Source organism: Exserohilum turcica, assembly GCF_000359705.1.
Source record: "Exserohilum turcica Et28A unplaced genomic scaffold SETTUscaffold_3, whole genome shotgun sequence".
NCBI lineage: Eukaryota > Fungi > Ascomycota > Dothideomycetes > Pleosporales > Pleosporaceae > Exserohilum > Exserohilum turcicum.
The window spans coordinates 2,177,563-2,202,796 of record NW_007360136.1 but is presented as its reverse complement, the minus strand read 5'-3'; the positions used below and the strand labels follow the sequence as shown (position 1 = coordinate 2,202,796).

The 25,234-nt window shown below is 53.9% G+C and overlaps 9 protein-coding genes across 9 annotated transcripts; 3 read left to right on the top strand and 6 right to left on the bottom strand.

Annotated features, from left to right (window-relative positions):
- Positions 1-382: 382 nt before the first annotated feature.
- Positions 383-1,308, bottom strand: SETTUDRAFT_32400 (uncharacterized protein; the record flags this gene model as incomplete). Its single annotated transcript, XM_008028834.1, has 4 exons — positions 383-699; positions 846-870; positions 973-1,050; positions 1,234-1,308. 4 exons carry the CDS (start codon positions 1,306-1,308, stop codon positions 383-385), a joined length of 495 nt encoding a protein of 164 aa, XP_008027025.1.
- Positions 1,309-2,060: 752 nt separating this feature from the next.
- SETTUDRAFT_76372 (uncharacterized protein) lies at positions 2,061-3,264 on the bottom strand (the record flags this gene model as incomplete). Its single annotated transcript, XM_008028928.1, has 2 exons — positions 2,061-3,168; positions 3,224-3,264. Coding segments are annotated over 2 exons (1,149 nt in total), but the record flags the coding sequence as incomplete, so codon positions are not given.
- Positions 3,265-3,880: 616 nt separating this feature from the next.
- On the bottom strand, positions 3,881-8,715 carry SETTUDRAFT_172113 (uncharacterized protein; the record flags this gene model as incomplete). Its single annotated transcript, XM_008029444.1, has 3 exons — positions 3,881-5,665; positions 6,122-7,642; positions 7,696-8,715. 3 exons carry the CDS (start codon positions 8,713-8,715, stop codon positions 3,881-3,883), a joined length of 4,326 nt encoding a protein of 1,441 aa, XP_008027635.1.
- Positions 8,716-8,926: 211 nt separating this feature from the next.
- On the bottom strand, positions 8,927-10,168 carry SETTUDRAFT_172112 (uncharacterized protein). Its single transcript, XM_008029443.1, has 3 exons — positions 9,938-10,168; positions 9,446-9,881; positions 8,927-9,387 (listed from the first exon to the last, which is right to left on the bottom strand). Exons 1-3 carry the CDS (start codon positions 10,151-10,153, stop codon positions 9,062-9,064), a joined length of 978 nt encoding a protein of 325 aa, XP_008027634.1. The 5' UTR covers positions 10,154-10,168; the 3' UTR covers positions 8,927-9,061.
- Positions 10,169-10,631: 463 nt separating this feature from the next.
- On the bottom strand, positions 10,632-12,018 carry SETTUDRAFT_154756 (uncharacterized protein; the record flags this gene model as incomplete). The annotated part of the gene is made up of 6 exons (XM_008029442.1): positions 10,632-10,961; positions 11,012-11,197; positions 11,253-11,304; positions 11,351-11,425; positions 11,473-11,583; positions 11,633-12,018. The coding sequence occupies 6 exons, from the start codon at positions 12,016-12,018 to the stop codon at positions 10,632-10,634; spliced, it is 1,140 nt and encodes a 379-aa protein (XP_008027633.1).
- A 294-nt stretch (positions 12,019-12,312) lies between these two features.
- On the bottom strand, positions 12,313-15,351 carry SETTUDRAFT_172111 (uncharacterized protein; the record flags this gene model as incomplete). Its single annotated transcript, XM_008029441.1, has 4 exons — positions 12,313-12,591; positions 12,642-12,850; positions 12,897-13,733; positions 14,431-15,351. Coding segments are annotated over 4 exons (2,038 nt in total), but the record flags the coding sequence as incomplete, so codon positions are not given.
- A 200-nt stretch (positions 15,352-15,551) lies between these two features.
- Positions 15,552-17,524, top strand: SETTUDRAFT_163876 (uncharacterized protein). Its single transcript, XM_008029440.1, has 3 exons — positions 15,552-15,790; positions 15,861-17,009; positions 17,064-17,524. Exons 1-3 carry the CDS (start codon positions 15,629-15,631, stop codon positions 17,292-17,294), a joined length of 1,542 nt encoding a protein of 513 aa, XP_008027631.1. The 5' UTR covers positions 15,552-15,628; the 3' UTR covers positions 17,295-17,524.
- Positions 17,525-18,047: 523 nt separating this feature from the next.
- Positions 18,048-18,712, top strand: SETTUDRAFT_89811 (uncharacterized protein; the record flags this gene model as incomplete). The annotated part of the gene is made up of 2 exons (XM_008029439.1): positions 18,048-18,245; positions 18,296-18,712. The coding sequence occupies 2 exons, from the start codon at positions 18,048-18,050 to the stop codon at positions 18,710-18,712; spliced, it is 615 nt and encodes a 204-aa protein (XP_008027630.1).
- Positions 18,713-19,018: 306 nt separating this feature from the next.
- Positions 19,019-24,046, top strand: SETTUDRAFT_154752 (uncharacterized protein; the record flags this gene model as incomplete). Its single annotated transcript, XM_008029438.1, has 7 exons — positions 19,019-19,031; positions 19,098-19,310; positions 19,387-19,754; positions 21,471-22,033; positions 22,271-22,524; positions 22,564-23,457; positions 23,577-24,046. The coding sequence occupies 7 exons, from the start codon at positions 19,019-19,021 to the stop codon at positions 24,044-24,046; spliced, it is 2,775 nt and encodes a 924-aa protein (XP_008027629.1).
- Positions 24,047-25,234: the final 1,188 nt, after the last annotated feature.

The following is a 25,234-nucleotide window of genomic DNA, read 5'->3' as shown; positions in this document are numbered from 1 at the left end:
ACCCCGGCGTTTTAGCGGTGTTGCACCTGATTTTTTTTTCTTGTTGCAAATTCATCTTGATTCAAACACCCACACATACATACGGCATTAGCGGAGTACGCAACATATATCCCCGACGTCAAGCTTGATGTGCGTTCTGAGCATATATCTTGATTGAAAGAGCGAGCATTGTAGATGTGAACTAGATTGGTATGTTGGGCTTTGGTGGGGTGTGTGGAGGATGAATGTGTGAGGACGAAGGAGAAATGATTTGAGGGGTGGAGCAGCTTCTAGTAGTATATGTATGAGTTGAGCCAAATGCGTTGACAGTTATACATTTGATACCAGAGTAAAGAAATAGACATGGCTCTTGCTTGACGTACCCAGGGCTATAGTCTGTGAATCAACATGACATGACGCAGTATTCCAATCTCACAAAGCCGAGAGATGCTTGACCAACGTCACTACTTACATCCCCATTCACCCCCGTCTTCCCACTCTCCCCGCCATCCAGCACCTGCCCACAAACGCCAAACCCCAATCTCTCATAGAACGCCCTCTCCCCTGCATTCCGCGCCACCATGTCCAAATGCACGCCCACTGCCCCTTTCTCACGCACCGCCTCGCAGAACCCATGCACCAACTGCGTGCCCCCACCCTTTTTCTTCTGGTACTCGGGCAAAACATGCACATGCAAATGCGCCGGATACCGCGCCAACTCTGCAGGCCACTCTAGCAACATACTACTACACTGCGCGTCGTACACGGCGCGGCGCGGCGAAAATGCCTAACTAGCGCTTCTTCCATGGGCCGCGTCATCCGTGACTTGATCCGGCGGCGGGAACAAGCGTGGCATCTATACTTACTGCGTGTAAAATCCGCAAGCCATTGCTGTGCAAACGACAGTGTGCAACGCGTTCCAATGCAGTATTTCACTATGCGCACGCCGCCGTCGTCGTCCAGCACCAATCATGTAGGCGGTGTGAGACACACGCACGCCGTGTACCAGAGATACGTCCCGATTGTGCGTATGGGGTTGGAGCCGAGCGAGGCGGAGATGGTGCTGTGGTACTGTGTGGGGGGTTGAGGGGGGGGGGGGGGTGCTGAGTATAGTACTACTATTTGTATGGGGAGGTTGATGGGTAGGTAGGTAGGTAGGTAGGTAGGCAGGTAGGTAGAGAGGTAGGTAGAGAGGTAGAGAGGTAGGTAGAGAGGTGGGAGAATGGAATCGGTGCTTTGTATGTACATACATACCACATGTAGTCCATGGTGGAAATCGCGGGATGCGTCGTACGCACGCACAAAGGGGGATGAGTTTTCCACTGACATTTTTTTCTCCCTTTTCGTTGGGCTGGCTGGCTGGCTGGCTGGCGGATAATGATGGCGGTACTCTAAGCAAGTGGAAGATGGGGGCTTTGTAATAAGTACATTAGCAGACTTCCATCTGGAATATATATATATATATATATATATATACTTACATACATCGACTGATCACATGTTTATCTTTATGTTATTTTCCCACCATCATGCCTCTGCAAGGTAGACCGCGGCGATGCAGAGACATGTGATGTAATATGCGGGATACGAGAAAACCGATTTACAAAGTGCGGTCAGTGGCAGTGCTGTTATGATGCAGGGTTGGGCTGGGGATGCGGGGGTTGAGGGGTTGCATGTGCGTGTGATTGGTTGCTTGTAAGTAGTGGTACTTTGTTGTGTAAGTACTTGGTATGCTGATGGATGGCGCTGTATTTATATGTATGACTTGGAGAGGTGATGGTGGAATGGATTGAGAAAAGGCAAAATGTTTTAAACGGTACGTACGAGTACTTTTACTTGTTCGTTTCTGGACTGACTTGCTACTTACCTACCTACCTGCCTGCCGAAAACTATGCATGTATTTGCATCACACAATCGTCGCCCCTTCCCCTCTACCACAGTACTTTGTGTAAGACATACCCCCTGCAGAGTTACCATTCAGGAAAGACTTTTTGGAGTCCTCGCATCATCAGATATTCCATCAGATCGAGAACAAGCTACGAAGAATCTCCTACAGCAGCTACAGCAACCAACCCTGTTTTCTTATCTAGCTTCTTGCTTTTCTTGCCTTTCTTGCTCTTTTTCGTTAACGATACCGGGTCGATCTCAACTACCACACTCGAAGTATCTGCTGCATCCGCCTTCGGACTAGCCGCCGCCGCCGCCTGCTGCTCCATTTGCATCGCCGAATCTGAGCGGACTAGAGCGGTTTTCTTTGGCTCTTTGGACGCTACCGCGACCGAGTCTGCTTTCTGGCCCATTTGCTGGTACGTTTTGCTCGATATGAAGTCGAGCTCGTCAGTGAACGACTTCGGGGTAGGCGGGACCTCTGGAGTTGGCTCGATGGGATCTGTTTTGGGGGAGTCGATTCGTGGGGTTTCGGATACGGCTGCGATGTCTGGAGTTTGTTCTGCAACAAGATCTTCTTGTACGCCTTCTTCTTCTTTGTCCTCATAGACTTCTGGAATCCCTGCAGCAAGCACAGAGTCGTCATGGCCGTTCACCGGCGCTGCTTCTGGAACCGCCTCAGCTGTAGGCGTAGCAACGCCGTTCTCCTTGGGCGCCGGAGTCGCCAGCACTCGAGCACAATTACTCATTACCGTCTTCCAGGCCAGGCGTAGCAGTCTGCTATTGCCCTCGACGGTAGTTATGAAATCTGTTTTTTGGAACGGCGTCGCGTCTTCCCTCATGGCTGTCTGCAGCGCATCTTCAATGTACGCCGGATACCACTCGTCGTGCTCCGGCAGCAGGGGAAACGCATAGTCCCGCGCGACTGCAAGCATATCAAAGACATTGACTTCTTCTCCAAACGACCCGAGTCGACCCTGCGCTAGCTCCTTGAGCCCCGGTAGCTCGTACCGGACAGCCGCGCAGTACACACACGCGCTCTGCTTGTAGCTCTCCGGGATGACTTTATCGGAAGCCGCGTGGACGCTGAGCGTCTGGTATCTGCCCGTGTACAGGTAGTGCACGAGTGTGTGCGCAGTTGTCTGGTCGAGCTCCGGCAGCGCCACAGACTGCTTGACAAAGGATATCGGATACGACTTTGCGAGCAGCACTGGGCTGCGGCTCAGAACACTCTCGTGCACCAGGAAGCGAACGGCTTTAGGTCCGATTTCCAGGGACACCATCTGTGTAGTTGCATATGGGCTGCAATAGCAGATTGTCAGCGCGCAGGTGGTGCGAATGCTTCAGTGCAACTTACGACTTCTCCTCTGTACTGATGGCTGCATCGCCACCTCCATATCCAAATCTACTCACCCCATTATGCTCATGCGGGACATTCAGCGTCGAATTATCGCTAACCGGCATTGTGAGCTAGCTTCCGTGCAACGCCTGCGGGTACCTTGAACTCCGCCATGGAATGCGTTCACGCCGCCGTATTTATCCTGCATTCTGCGAATGAGGCTCCAAATGCGTGCGCTGTCAGACTCCCACGTCCGCGGGGCTCATATGCACTTGTGAGTTGTCTGTCCTACACTGTATTTCAGCAGCGAGGCTGCGGCAATCTTGTTGGTCAGCCTGCTTGTCCTTCACTGCACCCCGCGGACGCCGTATCCAATGGCGGGTGAGACGGCACTGGGCTGAGCAGTGCCGGTGAGTTCGGGCGTGAATGCATTGGCATTGAGTTTTTGGGTCTAGGATTCCGGCCTGGTCGTCTTGAGCTCGGTTCACTATTACTAGAATGTGGTTGGCGTTCAAGTCGATGTAAGAGTTGTCCTGGGGCGTAATCTCCATGCGCCTGGTGTGTATAGATGACTGTATCATTTGAAATCCGATTGAGATGAGATAGGTTTAATTATGATTGTTCTAATTCCAAGTATCCAGTATCTCGCTAATCGTATAGAAACATAGCTCAGCATTATGCAGGTCCGCTTCGAGTGCGTTCGTCTTCGCTAGAGTAGCCATCACTATCTTTGCTCAGCCTTGCCGCCATTTCATATTCATCCGCGTGTTGCACGGCCTTGGCCGGACTATCATCCATATTTTTGAACATGTGGTAGAAAACGGCACCGGTAACGCCCGCCGCAATTGCCAATCCAAAGTATAGCCATTGGAGATGCGGGTCCCTCGCCAGAGGCGCAATGAGTATGCCTATCGCGCTGCCGCCGGCACTGGTAAGTAGAAACAGACTCATGATGAAGCTCTTCATGTTCTCGGGTGCTTTCGCATATGCCAGCTCCAGGCCGGTGATGCTTGCGAGGATTTCGCTGATAGCAACAAGTATATACGCTGGGGCCTGCCATGCAACGTGAACTTCATTTGGCTTGAACCTTCCTTCTGCGATTTTGCCCGCGTTGCAGTTCGAGGGACTATAATAGCATGGTGGTGCTGCATAGATAAAGGTCTGGAGAACGCCGGCGTACAGCATAGCGAGCGCAGCTATCATGAAGCCGAGCGAAATGCGCGTTATCGGCAGGAAGGCGAAGTGTAAGCGAGTGCGGATAAACGGGTAGATGATGCGGTCCATGAGTGGGATGAGTATGATGATGGTAATAGGATCGAGGTTGGGAAGGATGTCGTTCGGAAGGCCATGTAGCTCCATCTGTCCAGCCTGCGAGATGAAGTTGTTCATCATTTGCGAGAAAGTAACCCAGTAGACGGGAAAGAATAAAAAGACCTTACACGCTACCAGTGCCGTCTTCAGCTCGTCGATAAATTTGTCGTCCCATGTCACTCTTGACCTGCCTCTTCCATGTCCTTGGGCTGAAGCTTTTGCCTTGTTGAGGTCCCCACCGTTCCTTGCGGCAATGTACAAAGCCCGAAAACAGTCGCCAATGACGCCTCCTTGGGGCGGCTTGATGATGTATTGGCTTTTTCCTCGTACTAAGATCACATAACCGACACAGAACATGACCAGTGGTAGGAGATATGCGCTCCAGAAACCGACATGCGACTCGAGCATTGTGGTTGCGATTGCAGATATCGAGCCGACATTGATGCACATGTAGAACACCATGTAGATTCTCTGCACTGTGAGCTCTGGATCGACAATAACTTTCTTTCCGTCAGGCAAAGTCTTGACAAAGGGCTTGTTGGACCGAACTTGCTCCGCAATCAACGGCGACACATTGCTCTTGATGCCGCCAGTACCGAGCCCAATAACCAGCATGGCAGTAATGAGTCCTGGAAAGGCAGCTCCGCTTCGTACAGACCATGGCAAGCTCGTAACAAAAAGAATCACAATGCCTGCCATGTACACGAGGCTGAACCACTTGATCGTAGCGTACTTGCCCAGGTACTGGTCCGCAATGACAGCGCCTAGCAAGGGTGTTACATAGCACCAGAATTGGAAAAAGTTGGTCATGGCCGTGGCGCCGGACTGCTTCAAGCCGAGTGCTCCCGGAAGGCCGTTGGGATCATCGTATCCATTGGCAATGTAATTTTGGAAAGGTCCGGATAGGCCATAGTAGGCGAAGCGCTCGCAGAGCTCCACGATAGCGACCAAGAAGGCGCCCCGAGGCAGGGTATCAGGGACCCGTGGAAGAAAGAGATCGTCTTCTGGTGTTGGGACGGATCCGATATGGACAGGTGGTTCAAAGTTGGCCTCGTCGTCCTCGCCTGCGACCTTGCCATGCACAGTCAACCTTGCGCTTGTATCCTCGGTTTGCGCGACGGTCGTGTATGCACCCCTGTCTTCACCACGCTGACGCCACGAAGATGCCATCCCACAGCGTGTTTTCCAGATCTCCAACGATTCCCTCCTGTGTTGCTGCTATCCTTCTCTTGTATTACCCCTGTCCTACCCCTGTCTCCACAGCACTCGAACTGGTTACCGCAAACTAAATGCACAATTCCTTCATCGTATAGCTAATATAAGCACAGGTAATGGAACGGAGAGTGAGATCAAGGTAGCTAGTAACTCTGCAAGAATGGAAAGTCTGAGCTTTCAGACCTTAAAGACACGCGTTCTGGATGACGAGACGGACCTGGCGTCGATCTAAGCCGAATGCGGTACTGAATACCCCCACCATTTCTTAGTATACGAGAACAGGTGCACCAAGCTTGCAGTACCACTACAGACCGACCCTTGCGCATTCTCTCATGTGACAGCCAAGCCCTATTTCTTGTTGGCAAAGAAGTGACCCAGTCTTCCTTCTACATCCTTGACGCCCAGTCCACACGTCAGACTCCCCCTTATCCACTTTGGCAGCTTATCTTGTATCCGCTTGCTCCCGTATCGTCGATCCAGCATCAATATAGCCGCATAATCACCTTTGTGTCTGATAGCCCGCCCCACGCATTGATTCACAGAGCGCATACATGCATTCTCGTAGAACTCGCGTGCTGCAGCCTTGCCGTCGCCACCAGCTTTTGCTTCTTTGGCAGAGATGTACTGCATCTTTGCTTTCCACTCCGCTGAATGTGCGTTGGGAAATGGCAAGCCGACGACCACAACACCACGGCCGAGTGCGTCGCTAAAGTTGATGCCTTCGGATAGTGTCCCGCCGATAACGGCAAAGAGCAGCGCACCACGGCCATTGCCAGATGCGATGGCCGTACTGTAAGCATTGAGGACCGAGTCGACAGCCGCCTCTTTCGCTGCTGATGGCACGTCGGGGCTCTGTTGCTGACTGCGTTGCTCCAAAAAGACTGGCTTTTTGTGGTTGAAGGTATCCCAGAAGGTGGTATTCGAGTGCAGTGGCTTCAGGCGCTTCCACGCCGCAATGCAAGTGTCCAGGTATGAGTAGCTGGGAAAGAAAACCACCACGCCATCGGGTACGTCTCGAGCAAATGCTGAAATGGCAACGCCGAGGTCAACCAATGTCTTCTCTTTGTTGCGGTTCTCAAACGTAAAGTCGAACTCGGCACCGCTCGTTGCTTGAACAACGGGCACAGCAAGAAGGTTGGAAGGCGGTATGACATGCCCGCAAGACAACGTTGTGATTTTCGAAGGCTCGAGATACGAAAGCAAATGCTGTTCATAGTCGCTCATTGGAGACATTGTACCACCCGCCAATACGACTGCTCTTGCTTCTTCAACAATGTCTTTGAAATGAAAGGTCGGGTCAAGGAGCATGTATCGCAGCGTCGTATCCGCGCCATCCTCTTTTGAGTAGAAGAACCGACCTTCCGCAGATGGGTTCATCAAGGAGAGTAAGAATGCCTGAACGTGCATCAACACCGGGATGTTGTGACGGGGCGCCTTCTTGGACGATTGCTTTGCCGACTCGTTGATCATTTGCTCGGTGTAAGCAGTATATCCATCAACTTTTCGGGCGAGTTTGCTTTCCTGAAGGTATGTGTCGAGCTTGAAGATGTTGATCTGGTCAACGCCTTTTCCAGACATTATAGACACCATGTCGACCAGGCCATCAGTCGCTTTTGGATTGGCATCAATGCCTTGCAAGTATGCAATGATTGAATCCAGGATCCGAACTGTCTGGGCAACATAGACTCGGTTCTTGCCCTTTAGCTTATTACGAAACTTTTGAAGGTAGGCTGTCAGTTGAGCACGCGCTTGCTGCACTTGACTGAGCGTCACAGAAACGGAATATATGCCTGCTATGGCGTCCATAAGATTATGTGCTTCGTCAATGATGATGACGTGATCTTTGAGGGACAGCCCAAGTGCCTCGCGAGCAGTGCGTTGTAAGAGCAGTGGATACGGCAACGTCACAATCTAGTTTTGTAAGTATTTGGAGTGGTAAAATAAACCATTTGGACCCAACTCACCTCGCAATACTTTGTCGCTGGTCTTGAGGCATAGTAAGGACACACCCCCAGCTTCTTACCCAGCGACCCCAGATCCTCAATGTCTCTGATCCTTGCAAGCGCATGATCACGGAAGTCATTGATCAGAGGTTCGCTTTCTTTGGTCGGCATATGTGGGCATCGACTTCCGGTGTTGCTGTTTTGCTGCAGCTCTAGGCATCGTTCGTTGATAGCAGTGGCACTTCCAAGCTTATTGACTTTGCTATTTATACAGAGATTCTTCCTGGATCCTAGCGTAAGGTGTTTGACATCTTCCACGAGTGAGTCTACCTCACTGCAGTCCGTGTCATCCGGGGTGATGGCGGGTGGCATCCTGACCCGGCTCAGCTCACTCGAGAACTGTGTCAGTTGAGAGTGTGTACGTGAGCAGAAGAAAATCTTGGTCTCATCAGGTGCCTCCCCGTCGTCAGCTTTCGAAGAGTCGTCAGCATATCCCAGTGACGCCATTAGTGCCTGTGTCTCTGCTGATAGTCCAGACTCGTCAAAGACACCGGCTCTTGCTCTCTTGTGAGATTCTTGATCGCTTTCGTAGTCGTCAAGCACGAATTGCGCTTCATTATCATCATTCGTCTCGCCGGGCGCGGTCCTTTGTCTCTTGTAGCTTGGCTCGCCGCCCTCATACCGCTCTTTCGCACGCTTTTCTTTTGCTTTTATCTTTGCGATGCGTTCATTCAACTCTTGTTTGCGACGAAGCGCCTCTTGCTTGCGCTGCTTCTGTGCATGTTCGACAATCCATGACGGCTCGTCGCTGTTAGCTGCATCGGCAGCGAATCCTTCTTCAAACGTCGTCCTCTTGTGCTCTCTTAACCATGTCAAGGACCCGCAGATCAAACTCAGTGACTTGCCGGTCCCAGTCGGTGATTCGAAAATGCCGACTTGACCATTCTCCAGACACTCGTATACAGCGTTCATGAATTCATTTTGTATGTCATAGGGTGTGTATGGATGGTGAAAATTCCGTTGCTTGTCTGTGCTGCCCATGTTGAAGTGTGTACCAATGAAAATGGTTGTGGTTAGAAGACGCGACGCGTTAACGAGACGGGTGTTCACGTGGCACGCTAAGTGCTTCCCAGGGTCCAGGGGTCAGGACGGTGTGTATGCTTTATTTGGGTGCAAATCGAAGACTATATGCTTAGCCATGTTATTCACGTCTTAGAAAGCAATGCAAATTAATAGAATACACAAGCGAGTGCTGAGCGATGTGGCATCATAAATTTTTAGTCTAGTTCCCAGTTGCAACGTCCTCATAACGACACATTCAAACTTGAAGAAACAACAAGAAACGGGTATCATACACCAGTACATCCATTGCCTTGTTCATGACGCATCAAGACTCTTCACTCCCGCCCCTGCTTAATTCCCGTGAAATGAAAGCCTCCGGATCTACCGGACAGCTCTTGACATCGACTTTATGTGTATCCGCCCATGCTCTAACCTTTGCCTTGTTGATGACCGCATCGGCACCTCCCTTCTTCTTTTGTTCTAGAACGTCCATCATCTGCAAAGTTGCGATAATATCCTCGGGTACAATGTATGTTTTTTCGCGGAGCTCCTGCACAGTGAGTGTCTTTTTGGACGGAGAAGAGAGAAGAGTACGAGCGAGCGTTTGTGACCAGTAGTGGTTGTAGGCGATGCGGCCTAGGTCGGACAGCGCTGTCGTCGTGGTGTCAGTAACCGACAGCACAAAAGAGTCGAATAAGGAACGGCTTACGCTTCTCCGGCCCACCAAGTCTGTTCTCCCGTCTACTCATCTCGTAGCTTGCGCCCATCAATAACTGGCCTAGTCCCTGCTTTTGCCATGGTGGAAAGACCAATATACACGCCAGGTTGTTGTTGTCCCAACTCATCTTCTCCTTGCTGAAAAATCCAACCACTTGCCCCGATACGCCAGTATCACCTGGCGTTGTGTCATCACTCAAATTGGTATTTGGTACAGGAGGTGTCGGGTTGTGTGCGACTAAGAGATAGTACAGGAAGGTCGTCACATCGTAGAAGACAGATTTGGTATCGAGAAAGAGCTTCGCAAAGAGCGATAGGTTCTGCGCATACAGCTTGTTCTTCTCGCCATCAATCTCGTAGAGCGAGTAGTTGTCCTTTGTGTAAACATTCACGCCTGGCGGTGGAGTGTTGCGAAGCGGACAGGCTTTCTGGGTTGCATCAGCTAAAGCTTTCTTCCGATATATCTGGCGTCTCTGCGGCTTACCAGATGGCCCAGAAAACCGACCAGCTCCTTGCTATACTTGAAGCACCATTGGCACACGTACAGCCGCTCGGCACGCTTGCCAACGAGCTCTTCTGGGTAGAAGGACGGGTACCATGGCTTGATGAGGAGCGAGCCGAGCACAACCTCGAGGACGTTGGGGCCCGAAGGCGGCTTCTGTGACCTTTTGAGGGCTGAGTTGGGCGGCGTCGATGTCATGGAGGCTACATCGGGGGCCATTTGGCCGTTGACGACGCGTCGAGGGGTCGTTTCACATGCCGCTGTGGGGTGACGCGATGCCGGGGAGCTTCAGCTCTTTGCCGAGCTAGCTTAGCGCGACGCGGCTGCACGTGTTCACATCTTTCCGTCACTGACGACATTGGGCATTCAGCCTGAGGCTGAATTTTTTTATTTTTCATCAACAACTAGCTTTGATGTTGGAAAAACTTCGCCAAGTCATGTTTCGGGGCCGAGGAGCTGTCTTTGCATTTTCCCCGAGATGGCATTGAGCAAATGCTAACGTTGGCTATGTGACGTGCAAAGAACCTGCTGGGCTGTGCTTGCAACCGTCTGGCTCCAGGCTCACCAGAGCAAGATACCACGCAAGAACCGGTTGCTGGAAAAAGGAGAAGTAGCAGACCCAGATGCCTTTCCTAGACGCAGCACAACTCAACACAGCAACCAAGTCATGCGCACCCTATTTTCCCTTCTTCGTAGGGCTAGCCGGCGGAGTCGATATACCAAAAGGCCTCATGGCATCCTGAATGCCGCACTGGTGCGAGTGGAGTGCCTTGAGCAGAGCTTTGTCCTCTGAATAATCCTGCCATGCAGCCTCATCTTCCATGATTGCAGGCAACCGAGCATGCAGCTGCAGAGTGATCGCCTTACGGAGACCGCTGTCGACTGCTGGACACGTATCACTGTAGATGCTCGAAGCCAGATCTACAAGACTCAGAGGATCGTGGATGAATGGCAGACGGTCAATGATTGTCTCGACCACTTTCTGCTTGATCGATTCGAGATTGTACTGTGCATATTGTCAGGGCCCTGTGTTCCACAAAATATCGAGAGACTGACCTTGTCGCAAGCAACGAAGAGAGCTAACAAATTACCCATGATACGATCTTTCTCGATTGCGGGTTGGAGTGCAAAGTTGGTAAAGATCGATCCCGTGGTCGGGTTGTACACTTGGTACATCTCTTGAAGCATCGTGCTGACAGTCTGATCGTTCTCAGGCAAGGTAATGGAGCGCTGTTCGGCTTCCTTTGAAGTATCAGCAAAGCCCAGTTATCTGATTTGGAGGGTCTATGCATCTTACTGCAAAATTTCCGTCGCAGACAGCATTGAAGTACTGTGAGCGCATGCAGAGTCTAGTTGCTGTCAGCTAAATCGATGGAATATGGAGTCTCGTCTTACAGGACACGATGGACAGGAAATACCCTGCCTCCAGCAATGATGGAGAAATCAGAGCATTTGCCGGTCTTGTAGATGCTGCGAATGTCAGTTGGTTGTCTGAAGGCAGTGCATGGGCTATTTACCGGGCCCATTCTGGCATGTTTTCGCTTGGGACGGCCATCCAAGCCTGAGAACTGTGGTTGGTGTAGCCTTCCTTTTCCATGCTGAAGTCGGCGCGTGCAATTGCATGACTACTATACAAGTTATTATTCATTAAAATGGCTGAGTAGATGTAATACATACGACGCGGCTTCATGGACTTCAAAGTGAAGATTGCCCACTTTGGTAGCAAGGCGACTCAGCGTGTGCAGAAAGTCATCAGCGTCGACACCCGTTGTGAAGTTCAGATCTATCTGTAGATGCTGCATAAGTACGCAGACTTTTTTGCATGACTTGTTAAAGCGAGTGCAGACTGCTCGCGCCTTGGACACCTGGAAGAAGACTGGTTCATCGGTGTCGGGAAACTGTGCCATAACGGCGACACCAGGCTCAGTTTGATAGATCAGTCCGAACTCAGAGTTCGCACGGTCAAGCAGCAGCTGGGCAGAACCTGGGGACTTGAAGTCATCGCTGATGGCGAACGACTTCAACGGCCAAGTGACTGAGCCGTACTCGTTGCTGAGAGACATGTTGTCGCTGTGATGCTGTGAAGATGCCGTAAAACAGCGCCCTTGTACGAGGGTCGAGGCAGAAGCCGTGGCGAAAAGAGTATAGTTGAGGCAAATCTCAAGTAACAGGATGGACAAGGTGATTAAGTCGAGCAGAGAACCGGGGCATGTCAAGCTTATGTACTCAATGTGTCTGGTGAAGCATGGTGATGAGATATCCTGTGCGGTGAGCAGTGAGTGAAGGACAAAAGGTGAGAGAGTGGACAGTGAGCTTGCAGTAACAACGCTTGAAGTAAAAACCAAGTTACATTCAGGGTGGATTTTAAAACAGTGCGCTTAGGGTGCATGAGCCTATTCTCATGGTAACGCCTGTCCTAGATAATTTTATGCTCACCCATACTTCCGTGTCAGATCTTGGTATAATCCACAGATTTCAGTATATCTTTCGCCTTTGGAACGCCTGTAGCCAATGCTCTGCAAGCAGCTTGTTTTCATGAAACAGGAAACATGCTCATCTTAGAGCTTACCACGTGGTAGGAACTTCAGGATACTCCTTCTTGCTGATCTTGAGATCATCGTATACGGAGTCGTCACCTGATGACCCATTAGTACCTGCATTGCCAAATTTTAGAGTAAGAACCTACCGTGGAGATGCTCTACACGGAGCTCATCTTCGTGCTCAAGCTTCTCAATCTCTTCCTGGGGTGTTTCCTTATCATGCTTCTTATCCTTTGTGGTGGGCTCGACGCCCGATTCCATTTTCTCACCAATGAGAAGAATCTGACAGTACTCATAGTCTAGATACTTTGGCTTCGCCTCGACCCAAGCCAAGCCACGAAACTCTTCGATGAATCTGCCAGTGGTTAGTTATAGCAACAAGTTGGAATACTGCTACGCACTCTTTGGGGAAATCGGGTTTTTGGGGGAGCTGAGCCTGGGCAGGTCCACTCCGCTCAGGGTTCTTGACGCTGATAATGAAGCTGCCCTGGTCCTTGATACCGAGATCGTCTTGCACCTCGCCAAGTTCTGATGGGATAGTAGTCGAATAGACGAGGTGAGAAGTGCGGTCCTCAGTACGTGTGATTGCATATACGCCCTCAGCCACTGGCGCGACAGGCTCAGTGCGCCGAGTACCCTGTGTCTTTGTGTTGTACTCGTCCGCGCCGAAGAAGCTTTCCTTCAACTCTTTGATCGATACATTTGCCTTTTCCACAAAAGCCATGAAGCGATCGTTGTGCGACTTGGGGAAGACTTTCTTAGGAAGTGCGAACAAACGATTGTTATTGCTATCCGCGAGCGGGCCGTCGCCGAGTTTGGCACCCAGTGGCATGGGTCGCAGGACGAAGAATGTGCGCTGAAGATCGCCTACGCTTTCTGAATCCTCGATACCGACACGATTTCGGGTAAAGAAGTAGATGACGCCCTTCTCAAGGATGTTTGACGGTATTTGCTTTTCGCGCTGGGAAGATTCCTCAACCGCGCCTCCTTCATTGGTAATAGATTCCTTTACGGGGCCGCCCGGGGAATCTGGCTTTGCGTCATCGCCAGTCGACAATGCTTTCGCATCACTCGTCTCGACCAGGTCTTCGTCGACATGCTCTCCGTCTCCTTCTTTGCCCAGATCCATCGTCTCCTCAATGGTGGTTTGTTTTGGTGCTTTTGTCTGACGCTTCGGAGATGGCTCGACTTCAGGCTTCCTCTTGGTACCAGCTGCGGCATCGCTGCCTTTGGACGGGCTTGACATGTCGCCGTTGTTGCTTGTGGAAGAGCGAGTTCCTACCATGGCTGCGGGTATAGGCTCAATGTAAGAAGACGTGAAATGTTTGTTGATTGCAGAGTGAGAGACGAAAATGAGAAAAGAAACAGCAAATGGGCAAATGCTCGCGCTGGAAGTTTGCTATGGTCGCGTCGCGTGGGTGGTGACGTCAATGGAGCCATGAGCACATCAACGCGTCAGGGAGGCACGTGCAGGCAGAGCAAAGTTGAAAGCAAGCAGCGTGCTTGTCATGGTCTAGGATGTAATGCCACTATGCTTGTCGATGGTGCACTTGAAATGCACCCATCCTAATTTACTTGTTCTATAGGTGATTTTGACGTGCTGATACTGCGGATTTTATAACGCAATAGAGTATCTGTAGAAGATAGTGGTAAGGTACTACATCTTGGACATAATAAGCGAGCACTAATACATACTATAAATACATACAACGAGCGGCAGCCTTTAGCAGATACAAGAGGAAACTATACAAAATCAGGCTTACCGTGGCTTTAGGCAGTTGCATATAATCGTCGACGTAAAGCGAACGACTTGGGATCCCACCCTGGGAAATCTATAATGAGACCCTACACCAATGTAATTCGAAATCAATGACTGTTCAGCGAAGTGACCTTCACACCGAATGCCAATCGAAAATAGTACCTCTTCAACCGGACTTTTCGAGAAAGTCTTTGATGCCCTCTGCTATGCCTTCCGGGCTAGGCTTGGCTGCACATACGTCGGGAGTGAAGCCGAACTGTCGTATGAGATAGTCGCGAGTAGTCGGGCCGATGGTAGCGACGAGTATATCCCTCTGCTCGGTAGACGCCTTTGCTCTGTCAGTCGCGGGATCCAAAAGGCCCAGGCTCTCGAGCATGGAGTGACATCCGGTTGGAGAAAAGACAACAACCCATTGGTGCTTGCAGCCTCTCGCGGCATTGCCCTGCCAGATGGCCGAGAAGTTGTCCTTGAAAGACTGCATCTTTGTGGTCTCGTATATAACCAATTCATCTACTCTGGCCCTGGTGTTCGGCTCCAGCTGCCCTGATTGGAGCGTCTCTGGTATTATATCCCTGCGTTTATCCCCGACCATGAACAGTACTGGTGGGTTGGGGCCATCTGGAAACAGGGCGTTGTAGTGTCGCAAGATGAATGCAGCGAGGGCTTCGCCGTTACCCGACTCCTCGCCCAGAATGGGGCATTTGAGTCCTAGGGACCGCAGTCCACGGGCGGTTGCGGGGCCTACGACATAGAGCGGCAGGCTCTCTGGAAGCACGTCGTCGATTTGGTGGATGCCTTGGGAGCGAATCTCCCCCACGACCTCGGCGAAGGCCTCGACAGCGCGCTGCGAGGTGAATATGAGCGCACCGTAGGTCCCCAGGCCCTGCTGCGACTTTGGCACGAAGCCCCGGTTGACGACATGCTGGTGCACCTCGCGGAGGGCTTCTCGCTTGAATCTGTGCTCGAGAACAGGCACAAAGACCGGATCGTAGCGGCCGCCGTCGAAACTGAGAAACAGCTCCTCGTATGTGTCGGTGGGGGCTGACTTTGTCTTGAGTAGGAGGAGGGGTATGCTACCCCGCGCTTGCTCGGCCATGGTGTTTGGCTGGTGAGTGCAGAAGTGCAGGTCGAGGGGCCCTGGTGGACGCACATGTTGGACGGCACTAGGAAATAGCCCCGTCCGCTAAAATTCGGGAAAAGTTGCCAGCAATCCGCGGTTCACTCGAGACCCTCGAATTTAATAGTTGTCCTCCCCACCGCTCTGCCCGTCCACCCTCTCTGCCTTTGGCGGCCACCGCAACCCGCGCACACTCTCCCCCCCCACGGCCGCATCCCCCCAGTCAGCCCCTCAATCCAATTGACTGCACAGCCAGCATGGCCGACGTTGCATCTTCCGCCGCGAAGACGGCCACCACCAACGGCTCCGCCCCACAGGGCAAGCAGCACGTTGTCAAGCCCGAGAAGCCCGACGAGGAAAAGTACAAGGCCGACCTCGCCAAGGCCGAGAAGGAGCATGCCGCCGCCCAGGAGAAGCTGGTGAGTGCGTCGGGGCTGCGGCGCCTGCAAATATCATCGCCTGCCGCCAGCGTGTGCTGACCATCGCCAGAACGCCTGCAAGGCCAAGCTCGACCTCGCCAAGCCGAACAACAAGGACTCGCCCAATGCCAAACGCCAGCAGGAGCTCAAGACGGAACTCAACGCCATCCGCCAGACGCAGCAGGGCAACAAGTCGGGCCGCAATGCCATCTTCGAGAAGATCAAGAAGCTCGACGAGCAGCTCAAGCAGCAGCTGAACGAGCTGAAGACGGCAAAGGGCAAGTCGAGCTACAAGTCGGTCGAGGAGATTGACTCGGAGATTGCGCGCCTGCAGAAGCAGGTGGACGGCGGCATGATGAAGCTGGTGGACGAGAAGAAGGCCCTGGCCGAGATCAGCTCGCTCAACAAGGCCAAGAAGAACTTTTCCGGCTTCGAGGCCCAGCAGAAGAAGATTGACGACATCAAGGCCCAGATTGCCGAGCAGAAGAAGCTCTTGGACGACCCCGAGAACAAGGCCCTCAGCGACAAGTACACGACGTTCCAGACGGAACTCGATGCTCTCAAGGCCGAGCAAGACGAGGCTTTCAAGAACCTGCGGACGCTTCGTGAGCAGACGGACAAGGCGCGCGCCGAGCAGCAAGACAAGTACCAGGCACGGAAAGACCTCAAGGACGCCTACTTCCAGCAGCTGCGCGCATTCAAGACGTATGAGTCCGAGGCCCGCAAGATTCGCTTCGAGAAGAGGCGCCAGGAGCAGCTCCAGTACGTTGCCAGCAAGCGCAAGGAGGCCGCCAGCAAGCGTCTCGAGGAGGCCAGCACGCCCGCCTACGGCGACGAAATCATTGCCGCCGAAGGCCTGATCCGTCACTTCGACCCCTCTGCCCTCCCTCCCAAGGAGACGACCGCCGCCAGCAAGTTTGCCGCCTCGGCTCAGCGCACTGTCGACGAGTCTGGCATGAAGGGCACCCGCATATCCAAGAAGGACTCCGAGGAAGAGAACTACTTCATCGGTACTGGTGGAAAGAAGGGCAAGAAGGGCAAGAAGGGCGGTGCCAGCTCTGCCCCCGCCAAATTCAACCTTAACATTGGCATCATCGAAGAGCTGGCCAAGGTTGGCGTCGAGGCTCCCTCGAGCCAAGAAGACGTGCCTGCCACTGTTGAGAAGCTCAAGGCCAAGCTTGCGCACTGGAAAGAGGACCAGGACCGCAAGACCAAGGAGGTAAGTTTGACTGCATCACTGTGCTACTTGACACACAGCTAACGCGGACAACAGAACATTGCCAAGGCGCAAAAGGAGATTGAGCGTCTTGAGGCTGAAGAGGCCGAGGAAGAAGCAAGCGGTAGCACTGACACTGCCCGCAAGCCTGCGCAAAAGAACCAGGCCGTCAATGGCAGTGCCTCGGCAGAGGCGGAGCTCGCCCAAGAGCAGGACGCTGCCGCCGACGCTGCTGAGGATCTCAAGAAGGCGTCGCTCGAGGACAAGGAGGCTCCGGCTGACGCATAGAGCATACGGCATGCCGCTTGTCACCAGGGGTCTAGCCCCTCGAAAATTGGGTCACATATCCGAGACATCTGCACAGTCTAGGATCCAGCCCGCTTTTTCATTTTTAGCTTGGAATCGGTACATTCTCCGCTGTTGTTTACAGGATACCAACTTGGCATTGGACGGGGTCACGGCGCGGAGTACGATATTCTTCTTCTGGATGTACAGCAGATCTAGATGGCCAATATCACTATCTAATGTTGTCATGCCTCTGCTACATGATGTGTCAAGACGTGAATACACGGACGGGCTGCCGGCTGCGTCATGTTCAAGCTGACGTTTCTTTTTGTCGCCAGCCACAATCACAGTTGTGGTACCTGAGCCATTGCTCGGGCACATGACGCAACTGCAGATCCTTGGGGTGAGACCAGTGCCAGTGCCAGAACCATTGCCTAAAGCAGACGCGGTCGATTGCCTGATTGCCCATCCCCACATGGTAGCGGGGTGGGTAGACAAAGCGATATTACATGACGTCACTATAGTGTTGGTCACTACATAGTCTGGAGACGTCCCAAGCGGCCAGGACCTCACCCCTCCAGCTACCAACACTCACCAACCAAAGGTATGCTTGCATCTCGTTTCCTCCATCGTTGTGTTGTCGCAGGGAGGGCAGGGAGAGGCCCACGAGCATTGTGTGCACAGAAGCTGACGCCGTTCTCGCAGCCACCAAACCTACTCGTCACTCAACCCGTTTTCTCCATCACTAGCTCCAACATGTCTGGCTTCAGCAATGCGGATACCGGTTCCAAGACGGCGGACCCTTATACGCAGAAGAACCTCGAGGAGCCTTCCCTGAAGGAGAAGGTCGAGGACCTGTTCACGTTTGTCGACAAGACCAAGTTTTGCCTGTTGACGACACAGGTTGCGGATAGCGACCTTTTGGCGTCAAGAGCCATGGCACTCGCTGCCAAGGTAGGAAGGCGTGCAGTTGTATTGCTCTAGCAGTGCTGACACATGGACAGGAAGGACACGGCTTCGATCTCCTCTTCCACACCAACACTGAGTCTGGCAAGACGGACGACCTCAAGGAGCACAAGTCAGTCAACATTGGCTTCATCAACAACTCGGGCGAGTGGGCCTCGATCTCTGGGCACGCATCCATCGAGACGGACCGCGAGGTTGTCCGCAAGCACTACTCGCCAGCGCTCAAGGCGTGGATTGGCGATCTGGGCGATGGCACACACGACGGCGGACCAGAAGACCCGCGTATTGGCATTATCCGGGTCAAGGCCAGCACGGCGCAGTACGCCATCTCCAAGAAGACGCAGATTGGCGGGTTCGTGGAGCTAGCCAAGGGTATCGCGACGGGAGAGTCTCCAAGCATAAACAAGCTTCGTCAGATTTCCGAGGCGGAGATCCAACAGTACCGGTCTCAGTAGGCGCGGGGCACTTGACAGATTAAAGGTTGACGACTGTATAATTCTATAGTATGACTATGCTAGCTTAGCTACGGCTAAAGTAATGAAAGAAAAATCACGGCAGCAAAATGGGTTGCTGCTAGCGGTGCCAACAATTGTGTCAATGATGATGTGAGACTGCAACGGGAAACGTGACGTCATATCAACATGTTTTCACATGCGCAAAAGCACGCCAAAGGTGCAAAGGTCGCGCGACATGCATAAAGGCGACGACAAGCAGCTCTCCAACAAGCCACGCCTTTCTGCACCACCACGATAGTCGCCGAAATGGAAGACCCGGGTTTGTTCTCATTTTCTTGTACGCATGCACGATTGATTGCTAACAGCAAGTTCCCCCCCCCCCCAGTCAAGGAGATTCCCGCAGTCATCCACCTCCTCACGCAATCGCCGCCGTCGATCCAGCGCGCAGCAATCGACAAGTACTTTACGCCCGACGCGGAGTTCTCGCATCCGCTGTGTCGAACGTGGAGCTGGCCCAACTCGCGGGGGCTGATCCAGGCGGTTTACAGGTGGTACAAGATTCTCAGTCCGCGCATCGACTTGACGGTGCAGAGTGTGGGTATGTGTGGATATAAAGTATAGCGTATACTTATGTGGATATTGATACTGATGATGGGATGGTTTTTCAACAACAGCATTCGATGAGGCGAATATGACGCTCTATGTTACACTCTTTCAGGTGTTCCGCATCTGGGCGGTTCCTTTCTACTATGCGCCGGCGCGGCTCACGACGGTGCTTAGTCTGCGGTATTCGGCGGGCATGGGCAGGTATTACATCACAAAGCAGGAGGATCTGTACCAGGTGGATCAGTGGATACGGTTTATTGCGCCGGGCGGGTGGGTGGTGATCTGGATGCTGCAGGCGTGGGCGACGGTGGCGTGCGTGCTGGGGACGTGGGTGCTGTGGCCGGTGACATGGGGCGAGGAGCACTGGGGCTGGGGCGAGGGCGTGGGCATGTCGAGCAGGCGGCGGGCAGTGAAGACGGGGGGAAAGGAGGGCTCGGTCAGGGGCGATGGGCTTGCGGACGACGACGTCTTGGACAGGACGACGTTACGAGCCAAGGTTATTGGGTGATGGTGCAAGAGGGCCGTGAAATTGCAGTGCCGTCTGCTCGACCACGATTCGGCATGTCGACCCGTTGGACTACTCTAGTCGACGTGTTCAGCGCCGATCGCTTGACGCAAGCCCCCGCGAGTAGCGCGTACAAGCCAGCAAGGCCGAACCAATGTTTGCAGATGAACAGGCAGCAGCCGCCCATGAGACGGGCAAAGCGAGAGACAGGCTGACGCAAGCAGCAAGCGTGTGGCTGGCCTCCAAGTCGTGTGGTATGGCGCTTACTACGTGTAGGTGTGTGTGTGTGTGTACTACAGCTACTACTGTATACTTTGTATGTATGTGTGTGCTGGCGCGGGTTGCATGCCGCGGCCTTGTCCCAAGGTACTATAGATAACGAGCCAAGAATAGAGTAGTAGGCGGTGGTGTGGGTGCGCTGAAACGGTTCCTGGGTCAGACGTACGAGTGTCTCGGGTAATGGGTATTCTGGTGCCGATGGCGACCTCTGTGCCGGGGCGGCATGGCAGTTTGAAACGACGGGCCACAAGGGGCATGAATTGCCATGGTGGTCGAATTCTGCTCGCCTTGTGGGATGCGAGACTTTGCGTGTAAACGGCTGGGTTTGAGAGGCGTGGAGCCCGGGCTTCGAGTTCGTATGGTACAGTGGTGGTAGGGGGCTGCTCAGGCGGGCTGAGATGCAAAGCTTGTCCACCAGTCAGTTGGGTGCAGCCACACGGTTCGGCGGACAGCCCCCAGCCCGCAGCCGAGTTGACGTGGCCTTGGTTGGGCATGGCCGCCTGCATGTGCATGTGCATGTGCATCTGGGGGAGCGAGAGGGCGAGAGGCAGCAGTAGCAGTAGCAGTAGGAAGGCTGAAGTGGGTGAGCATCGGGATTGCTGTCGCCATCCCCATCCTGGCCATGGGCGTCGATCGGTTTAGCACAAGGCGAAGGGCAGAGAAAGGCACTGGGCCCACGTGGTGGGGAACAAAAGGTCGCTTGCCGGCGTCTCTGCACCGCCATTGGGCAGCGCCCGCGCACTTCCGCTCCACACATGCGAGTGACGAGATTGTTGCTTTGCAGCTGCTCGGTGCATTCTTCTTGTTTTTTTTCTCTTTCTTCCTCTTCTTTTCTTTCTTTTTTCTTCTTCTTCTTCTTCTTCTTCTGCTCGCTGCTGCGGTGGTGCGGCTGGGCGTGGGCGCCCGCTTTGTTCTCGTCCTCTACATGCACACCACGTCCGTTGCCATGGTCATGGCGTGCACCAGCTGGAGCAGCCCGCAGCCGTCCAGGCGTACCACTACCGCTGTTACTCATGCCTTTTCGTCCGTCTCGTCGCACCGCGTGTGCCATTGAGCGCTCCAGCATGCACGGCGTCGCACGCTGCTTAGCATCCCACAGCACGCACTCTTCCCGTCTGCGGCCGGCCCTCTGCCCCATTGCTGCCAAGACCACATACACATACATACATACATACACATACTACACATTGATACAAGCACCGCCTTCCGCTGGCGACGGCCGGGCCCCGCAGGCAGTTGCCGTAGCATGGTGCGTTGCTCGTGAAACCACTGCCTCTTTGCCCTCCACCCGCTCGCTGCCAGTGTTGTCGAGACTGACCTGTACGTCGTATGTTGCAGTCGGACCGTTCCTCGTCGTCGTCGTTGGAGGGCTCGCACTCTCCCCCACGACATCGCAACACTGCCGCCGACGACGACCCGCAGTATCACTACGAAAGCATCCAAGACACCCAAGCCGGTGCGCCTGCTAGTCCACTCCACACGCGACGCAGGCCATCCCGGACCACGTCGGGCGCCAAAGCTTCCCCGCGCTCAGCCTCCCCTCCCTACACCGACGACCAGCACCAAGGCGATAAGAAGGCCAAACCACCTCGAAACTCTCTCAAGAAGCTTCTCCGACGCGACTCGCATCACGCCGAGTTGTCGCCCGCGCCCCGAGGCGGACACGACGGTCCCGACGACGAGGAAAGCACCGTAGGATACATTCCCAGGCTGGGTCCGATACGAGAGAGAAGGACCAGCATGCAATCCAGACGTCGAGCCAGCTCCACCGTCAGCTCCACCGGCAATCCGAAAGCGCTGCGTCGGCGACGTACAGAAGACAGTGCTGTGAGCCGCTCACGCGGCCAGCGCAAGCATGCTTCTACACACCGCTCCGGTGGAAAGCTCGCACAGCTCACCGAACCTTCTTCAGCGTCCAGCGTCTCCCAGCTGTCCGGCAGCTCCAGTGGCAGCAATTCCACCGTCACGCTGAGATACCAGGACGACCACAACCAGACATACCACTACGAGGCGCCGGGAGAGAGGCCCAGTTTCGCCATGCCAGGCTCCCAAGTGTCGAGTGCTGCCGCCATGTCAGACGTCTTCAAGTATCTAGAGTCGGACGATGGCGCTACAAGCCTTGCGTCTACAGACATACAGACGGTGCTCTCGTCGACGACGGCAACAAGTGGTCCTTCTTTCCCCTCTACCGCCCCCTCTACGGCTCCTAGTGATGGTGGCTTGGGCACTGAAGGCCCATTCATGGCGGCAGATTCTCGGCTTGCTGCTGGCCCGAATGCTACCTCACAGACAGCAGCACAGACTGCTGGCCCCACTGTGCCTCATTTGCCTCACCAAGAATTCCGTAAATTCAAGAAGCCCCTCTATGCGAGCAGCTTTGTGCATGGCCCCAGAAACGATGACGAGGAGCCGCCAGACCAGAGCGGAGAGAGCGAGGGAAGCTATACGGACAGCGAGACAGAGACGGAGACAGAGACGGAAGATGGCAATGAGCCTTCCAAGGCCGCTGCAAGTGAAGCTGCTTCTTCTGCTGCTGCTGCTGCTTCTTCTCCTCAAACTCCATCTACGGCTGCCAGCCAGAATAATGATGTTCACGCCAAGCGACTCCGGCAGCAGGAACGCGAGCTGGCCAATCACATTCTGAAAAACCCGAAGCCGCAAAAGGAGTCGCAGGCCAATGCAGGCACGTCGACGCCTACTACTCAGGCCTATCCGCACGCGCCCATGCCCATGTATAGCCCCCAGGTCTTGTACCCGGCTGCCTCGCCATCCGTGGTGGGTACGCCCAACCCGCCACAGGGCTGGCCACCCATGCCCTCGCCGTTCCCAACTCCGCTGGCCATTGGCTATGCGCCCCATCAGTCGCCCAAGACGGTGCCTGCGTATCCGCATAGCATGGTCAAACAGCACATGCCACCATTGCCCTTTTCGCCTCATCACGCGCAACCACAAAGGTATCAGCAACATGCATCATCACCACCACCACTGCCATCAACAACAACAACCACTACGGACCAGGCCAAGCCGCCCATGACGGGCTATGCGCTGCTGGCCGACGAGCTTAGCGCAGCCTCGGCAGACAACACCGCCCCGAGAGAGAGGGCTAACATTGTGCCCGTGTACCGCAAGTTTGAGCACCTGAATCACCGCGTGTTACTGCACCTGCAAGACGAGACGTGTGAGCTCGAGGAAGAGCTGCGTCGCCTCGACGAGTGCATTGCCCACCTGTCGCCCAAGGACCCGTCAGGCTATGCATATCCCGCGTCGAGGCGAAACGACGCTCGCTACGGCGGCGAGTTGCACTTTAAGCGCACTGAACTGCTAGGCCGCATTTTCCAGAAACTCGAGCAGTATAGTGAGTCGTCATGTTCGATTTTTTCTTTCTTCTCTCTTGTTTTACGATAGATCGCCGCTACTAGGCTGCTTACTGTGTAGGGTGTGTAGGCAAAAGGCGTTTTGCTAACCCCTTCTCAGACAAGGCCCTGGCCTCGTTTAGCAGCATTTCGAGGCACCTTGGCCCAGCCAGCCCAAACGACATTGAGAATTACCGCGAGTGGATGGATCAACATGAACCCATTGATTATGCAGAATCCCTGTTCCTCGAGCGAGACGCCGATCTCGTAGCCATTCCACGGAAGACATCATCGCCATCATCATCATCGCCATCGTCATCATCGTCATCATCATCATCATCATCATCATCATCATCAGTCAGCACCACCACCGCCGCTGCCCAAGAGGGCCGACAACACTACCCAGCTGCCGTGTGGTTCCCACTAATGCTTATTCTACCACTCATGTCCTTTGCCATAGTGCCGAGCCTGCTAGGGCGTCTGATTGTTATCGCGGCCATGGTTGGCGTGCAACTAAAAATGGTCACGTCGGCACCCGAGCTCAAAAGCTTCTTGTCCGCCAAAGACTGGACGACTGCCGCGTCCGTGTAAGTGTTTCCGTCTCTTGTAGTATGTCTAGTGGGATAGTGCCCTCGGCCACTGCATGCTCCGCTCCAATCATGCCGTTGCGTCTGCGCCCGCCAGGCTGACTAAAAGCCTACGGAGTTGCAACGTCCGCGGGGCTGAAGCGCCAAGTGCATACTGTGTAATTGCAGTGCCTCTGTGCTTGATCCAATGGCGGCGTCATGTGCATTCACGCATTCACATGGACATGCGGATTGCGTGCACGTTTACCCGGTGGGACGCTGGCACGCATCCTTTGCGCACGCGTTTGGGCCGTTTCTTGGGGTGGTTGCTGTGGTTCAAGAGTAAGCTAACGCAGGCAGATATTTCGGGCTGAATGTGCTCCTTGCGGGCGTGGTGCGTTGACGAGCCTGACTCGCAAGTGGAGTAGCTAGGCGCGATGATCGCCATCGTTTTGCACGCACGCCCCCAGGCACACTGCGCGCAGTGCAATCCAGCACACCTGCACGCGCGCGCCCAGCGCCAGCCAGGCCGCGCGAAGCAAAAAAAGTGTGGAGTTGTGCCGCATGCCGTTTGGCTGCATATTTTGTTTTGGGCGTATGGCGTCATTTGACAGAGAATAATGGTTCCCTTGCTTTTTGTTGCTCCATTGGCGTTCGCAGGTGTTCATGGTGGTATATGCCGGCAGGGCGCGGCATCCATACATTAGCGGGCGGTGCTTAGAAGAGGGTGTGCTGCGATTCGAGGCGGCAGAGTCGCTTAGGCTGATTGACCTTGGGGAAAGATTATACGCGGGTTTATCAGTCGATTTTGCCCCATGGCTCGCGGCTAGGTTCAAGCCGTGTTCCCGCCCAGCAGAGCAGCGCAGCGCAGCGCAGCGCATCACACTATCGAGCTTACACTGGATGGGTGAGTGGGTGGTGGTGGTGTGGCACCGACAGGCGGGCAGGCGGGTTGCGACAGGCGCATGGGGGGGGCGGAGGGCGGAGGGGTGAGTGACGACATTAATAGACATGGAACGCTTTAGGTAGTGGTGCCGCTGGTCGCAATCATGTGGCGTAGGCGGATGGATCTGGATACATAGTTTGGTATGCGCACTAGTCATGGCTGTCAGTTGGGGGATGGCGATAATAGTGCATTTGTGTAAGACGTGTGTGCCACGCGCGTTTCTCCTTGATGAGATCTGAACAGGTGCATCGGACCGAAGGGAGGTTG